General features: G+C 34.4%; 1 protein-coding gene across 4 annotated transcripts in view; it reads right to left on the minus strand.

Annotated features, from left to right (window-relative positions):
• Positions 1-263: 263 nt before the first annotated feature.
• Positions 264-6,043, minus strand: part of RAB6A (RAB6A, member RAS oncogene family) — a 66,958-nt gene continuing 61,178 nt past the window's right edge. The window contains exons 6-8 of one of the 4 annotated variants that reach the window (XM_006885567.1): positions 4,406-4,499; positions 1,974-2,040; positions 264-1,027 (exon numbers count right to left, since the gene is read on the minus strand). In XM_006885567.1, the coding sequence (XP_006885629.1) occupies positions 963-1,027; positions 1,974-2,040; positions 4,406-4,499 (226 nt within the window). In that variant the 3' untranslated portion in view covers positions 264-962. The remainder of the gene's footprint in view (positions 1,028-1,973; positions 2,041-4,405; positions 4,500-6,043) is intronic. The other 3 variants (XM_006885568.1, XM_006885566.1, XM_006885569.1) reach the window with 3 other exon arrangements.

Below are 6,043 nucleotides of genomic sequence, written 5' to 3' on the forward strand. Positions count from 1 at the left end.
ACTGCATTTTTCAAAAACAAAGAGAACCCAAGAGAAATCTATTGCTTTAAAACATTTTTCTAACAAATAGACAAAATCTAACTTGACAATTTAAAAATCCTGGGAGAAACAGTTCATTAGAACTTTGTAATTATTACAGTAAAGAATTAAATATTAAAAAAAACCCCCTATTTTGAAACGTTTGCTCATGTTGCTCTCCCAGAGTCTAATAAAGCACATGTGAAAGGGTTATTTCTTTTGGTCAGAAATACATTTTATATTCCTCTACTTGTAAGTATTCAGTATATTTATTACAACTCATTTTGAATATGCATCAGAACCATTTTCTTATTCAAGCACTGCCTATCATGATAGCTGAGTCTTGCCCTCGGAGGGGGTCTAAGTAGTATCTATCAGTGCTCAAGAATTATTTTGGACATTTTGGCTCAAAAGGCCTACAGAAAGTTATTTTCCTAAAGTTGAAGGATAATTCCAATGGGCTTGGTCTTACTGCCGCTGTCACCTCTTGTTTGTTTTGAGGAAGTAAGGGTGGAACAAGGACTTGGAAATGGGAGAGGTGAGCGAAGTGGGGTGAGATCAAGCAGGAAGGCAAGTACTGCTATTAACATATTGCTCCTTAACCAAGCCACATCATAGTTTGAGATTCCCATTAATTTTTAAGTACATTATCATAACATTTAAAAAGGGAAAAAAATGTTAAGAAAATGTATCTAATTTTTAAAGTTATCACTGGAATATGCTGAAATCTTTTGGCTTTTTGTAAAATACAAATAATGAAGACACTGACTTTTTTGTGCTTGTGAAGCTAATAGATCATCTCCACGAGACAGGCAGCAATGATGAATTGCAATACGTTATTACTGAGGGGAAAAGGTTCAAGCCAATATTCACACTGCAGTCAATGAAGAGTAAGGGGTCAAAGCAGTGAGCTTCTGGAGAAGGGCTGAGGACGCCATGGGAGATTAACAGGAGCAGCCTCCTTCACTGACTGGTTGCTCCTGAGGCTTTTCCAGTTTTATGTCAATCACTGAAACAAAAGTTAAGGACTCATAAAATAAAAGCACAATTCTGCTGAACACAGTATGGCCCTCTCTGGAAATCTCCTTCTATTCCTATCTAGAGCCTACCCAGTTACTACTTCCCATACTGCTATCTTGCCATATGAAGATAGGGAATAAACTTGCTTATATTTAATACATGTAGCAAGGTTCAAACCCTACTCATCAGAATCTCTCCTCTCCTAAGGAAGTCATTCGTAACATTTCTTGTAGGATCATCTACGACAAAAATCTGAGAACAGTCTAACAGAGAGTTCCAACAGCAAAGAGAGCATTTAATAAATTCTGGGACTCTGGCTGAGCAGAATATCATTAAAAAGTGAGAAAAGCTTTTAAAACAGGAAACATTTAGAAAGTGAGAAGACTGAATATAAAATGCTAGGAACTCTATGGCTTTATAAAAATGCCTGCATTTAGAAAAACACTATGAAGTAATATACAACAAAATAAACAATGAAACCATCAAAATTCAAAATCCTTTGAACAAAGTGAAATTAGATATACAACTAAGCATGTTGTATTTCTCAAAGCAGAGGTTATGATTAAATTCCATATGGACTTTTTTTATACCAATGCTAAGGAAAAACACAAAAAGAGACAGAAGGAGGGGTGGGAGATTTAAAATTAAAGAGACTGAGATTCTGAGTTTCCTGTTCATTAAAAAAAAAAAGCAAACAAAAAAAATCCTCTCAATGACTGACTAAACTGAGTTGTTAACGACTCATAGCAACCCTATGTACAACTGCAGTGAGTAGCAGTCTGCAAAAGGTGTACTTGGATAACTGTACAAAAAAACCTCTGAGCTTCTATGCCCCTGGGCCATTAATTCCTTGGTTTTCAAATTCTTGGCAAACCATGTGAGGCTCTAAAGACAAGCTTTAAAAATCCACTTTTCTGATAAAACAAAAAGGATACTGTCTTCTCTGCTTCTGTCCTGTGTACTTTCCATTCCAGGTAATGCTGCTGCAACACGTCGGAAGAGCTGAGACGATAACAGGGAAGGAAAATTTAGCAAATGGTAACAAGTAAAGGTGGATAAAAGATAGGCTCTCCAGTCAGACCTTTCACAAATATATTATAATGTCTTTTAATTCTAGTAATTAATATTATAGTAATAGTAGTATTTTATATACATAGAGGTTTATTTCTAACCAGTGAGATGAAACATGGCTAGGATATAAGCAGCAAACTTGGTCTCTGCAGCATAAAACCAAAAATAGTATTGGAACCTAGAAAAAGGACAGAGTACTCACTTCTTAAAACTGAATAGAGATATTTCCACCTTTCACAAGTGGTTAGGTTCTAGAGTCAATATAGAGAGTAAGTCAATTAGGTAAAAATATAAAAATTAACAAAAAAATCCCCAAACTCTCAAACTCACTGCCTTGGAGTCAGTTCCAGCAGATTTCTAAGATTATAAATTATAATGAGAAGAGATTGCTCAACATTCCCTGCAGAGCAACTGGTGGAGTTGAACTTTGGGGGACACATAGCTTTAGGGTTAGTGGTGGAACCAACACCAGATTTTATCACCAGAGCTGCTTAGGTCAAAATTACTCTTGATAATTCCTTAGGGAAGTAAAATGTTAGAGATTAACACACCATCTTTCCAGTCCAACAGACTGCATTTCCTCTAACACTGGAATGTGCACGAATGGAAGTGGTTGGCTTATTCTGAAGATATGATGTTACAAAAACTATCTCCAACCAGACAATCACCTCAAGTTTGATACTTACTCTAAGAGGCATATGGAAATAGAAATCAACAGAAGGAAAAACAGAATTAATAAGTAAGATTATATTTAATTTATCTAACAGCTGATACATCGAAGAAAGATGGTCAGTCTCCTCCTGTGTGATTTACTGCCCCTGAAAACCAACTATGGAAGGTCAACTATGAGTTGGTTCTAATTAACAGTACACAGCAACCACCATCACCTTGGAGTTAGGGTTAGGGTTTGCAACTCCTTATCCACTAGGTACAAGAGCTCCCTAACTAGCTCACATCCTTAACAAATTTCTGTAACAAAAAGTCAGATAAAGCTATCCAGTATTTTAACCTAGAACAAACATAGCATACGAGACAACTTAGACTATTTCAATTCTTTAACTGTCTGTGACTCCTATGGGCTATTATTTATCATGTACTAAATTTCAAGGGAAACTCTGGTGGCTTAGTAACAGTTGCACTGAGAACCAACCTAAAAGCATGTGGTTCAAATCCACCAGAGGTTCCATAGGAGAAATGATGGGCAATCTTCTCCCATGTGATTTACTGCTGACGGTCAGTTACGAGTTGATTCTGACTCAATGAGTCCGACTCTAAGGTATAACAACAACTAAGTTCCATAACACTCTTAGATTTCAAGAGATAATTACAAAAGAATGTTGTAAATTCTGAGTCCCTTATCAGCCTGGAGGTAGTATGAGATGTATGGAAATGTATGAGAAAGTGTCTCTAAAAATGTGCCATCAAAACTCAATTTTTTAAAACGCATATTATTTTAAAAAGAAAATCCTTTGTTGATTGTCTATGAAAGGAAAAAATTATTAGTCTGCCTAAAACAACTACTCTTTATAATACATAACTAAAGAATCATACAGGTGAGTTTTTGGCTGTATTGTAAAAGAGCTAGATAATATGGGATATCTCCATTATTTTCTTCTCCCTCTATTCCTTTTATATAAACACTGTGACTTATCAACAATTTATTAAGAAACTGAAAAAAGTTATCAATGTACTTTGGTGGGGTTTTTCCTATACTGGTTTATTTACAAAGTTCATATACATTGTTTTTCATACCAGATATTTCCATTTGCTTCACCCACCTCTCCCTCAGCTCACCAATATTAATGTATTTTTAAAACAAAACAAAACAAAGCATCATTCTTTACAGCAAATATGGACTTTATTTCACCAAAGTATTATGAAAGTATAAAATAAAAAAGCTCTCTAGATCTGAACTACCAGAAACAGCCTTTGGTTAGCAGAGCAACTCCCCATGAATTAGGTAGGATACTAGAACTCCCTGAAATAAGAAAATGTTATCTTTTAATCAATATTACTAGATTGAGTGAAAACATGGTGACCCCTCACTTTGCAGCTATAATGATAGTTATCCTAGGTGTAATATCAGCAATTTGGCAAAACTATTTTCTCCTCCTAAAAATTATGATACAAAAACAACAACAAAAAAGCAATGCTACAGTTTGTTTTCACAGTTTCAAAATAGTTGCTAATTGATAAAGTGTGCTGTTACTAATGAGAAGAAAATGAAGAAAAAGAGCTTCAATTTTGTAGCATGTTTTTATAATCTAATAATAACCCACACTGAAAGCACACTTACCTGCTTTACATTGTATCCTGCTTTTGCACTAGTTTCAATGAACATAACATTCAGCTCTTTGGCTTTCCTTTCTCCTTCCTCAATTGACACTTGCCTACAGAAAATGAAAAACAGAGAAATTCCTTTTATGAAATACAGTTTTATAAATACTATAAACAAAGTTCTAATAGTAATTCTTCTTGAATTGGTATTGATTACTTAGGCAAATCTGTTTTTTTTTCTTCAATACTGGATCATGAGCATTTACCTTGTGATGTGACACAAAGCTCTTATTTGCTACTATAAATTATACACAAAACTATGGATAAATTATGTATCCATTCCTAAACTATCAAAAACATTGTTCTCAAATTTTACATGGAAAAACTTGCTATAAAAACATGTTTGTGACTAACATTTTGTGCTTTATGGATCATTTCCTTAGGTTTGACTTCCTGGGGTTCTTTAAGTAGAACGTTTGAGTCAAAAGATTTAGGTATTTAAAAAAAAAAAAAAGATTTAGGTATTTTAAAGCCTCTTAGTACACATAGCATCTTCCAATACATTCTAATTAGCAATGTTTTTCCAACTGTAAACTCATGAAGTGCAATACTATCTTGGTATTTTTAGTGTCTAGCTAGCCCATGGGTATTCTACATATATGAATATTCTAATTAAATCTATACTATTAGCTGACAAATTTTGTGTCTTACAATAATGGAAGAAAAAATAAGGGAAGAAAATTTCCAGAAGCTCCCACATCTATCCAACTTCCTCCCCACAGGTGTACCCATTCATTCCATCTCTTCTTCTCGTTGTTGTTGTTTGTTGTTGAGTCAAAACTGACCTTAGAGTTGAATTTCCAGTGGATTTTCAGAGGTAGTAAATCACACAGGAGATTACTCATACTTCTCCCACAGAACAACTGGTGGAGTTGAACTACCTTTGGGATTGTATCACAGCCTCTTACACTAGGCCACCAGATTCATACTCATAAACCTTCTATTAGATCCCATTTGCCTCATCTCTAGAAGGAATTATCCTAGAAATTTTCCCCTCTTAAAAAAAAAAGGACATTCTCTTACATAACACTCCAACTCCAAACATTTTTATTACTATTGTTTTAGCCTCTCTCTGTAATGTGTATGTGTGTATAAAGGTAAAGCTCATAGATCTATTTTTTTCCTTGAAAATTGTTATTCTGTAACCTTTATTTTAAATCCTTTAGTAGTCCAAACTCTATAAAAATACATTTTTCTCACAAAGCAACAGCATGCTTATTAAAATCCAGTAATCAATATAGGTATTTTACTATTATAGAATCAAAAATTTTATTCAGGTTTCATCACTAAGGAGAAATGGTATTTAGAGATGATGTGCTTCTCGGTTGTATTCTTTCATCAGACTTAGTTAATCTCTCTGCTGAGCAAATAATCCAAGAAGCTGGACAATATAAAGGAAAATGTTGCAATATTAGAATTAAAAAAAATAACCAACTTGTGATATGAAGATGACACAATCTTGTTTGATGAATGTGGAGAAGATTTGAAGTACCTACTGCTCAAGAGCAACGGTGTCTCTCTGGAGACTAAGGTGTGCCTGATACAGGCCATGGTTTTTGCAATCACTTGTTATGCATCAGAGAGTTGGACAATGACT

Source organism: Elephantulus edwardii, unplaced genomic scaffold (assembly GCF_000299155.1).
Source record: "Elephantulus edwardii isolate Elephantulus edwardi_28Jun2011 unplaced genomic scaffold, EleEdw1.0 scaffold00044, whole genome shotgun sequence".
Taxonomy (NCBI): Eukaryota; Metazoa; Chordata; class Mammalia; order Macroscelidea; family Macroscelididae; genus Elephantulus; species Elephantulus edwardii.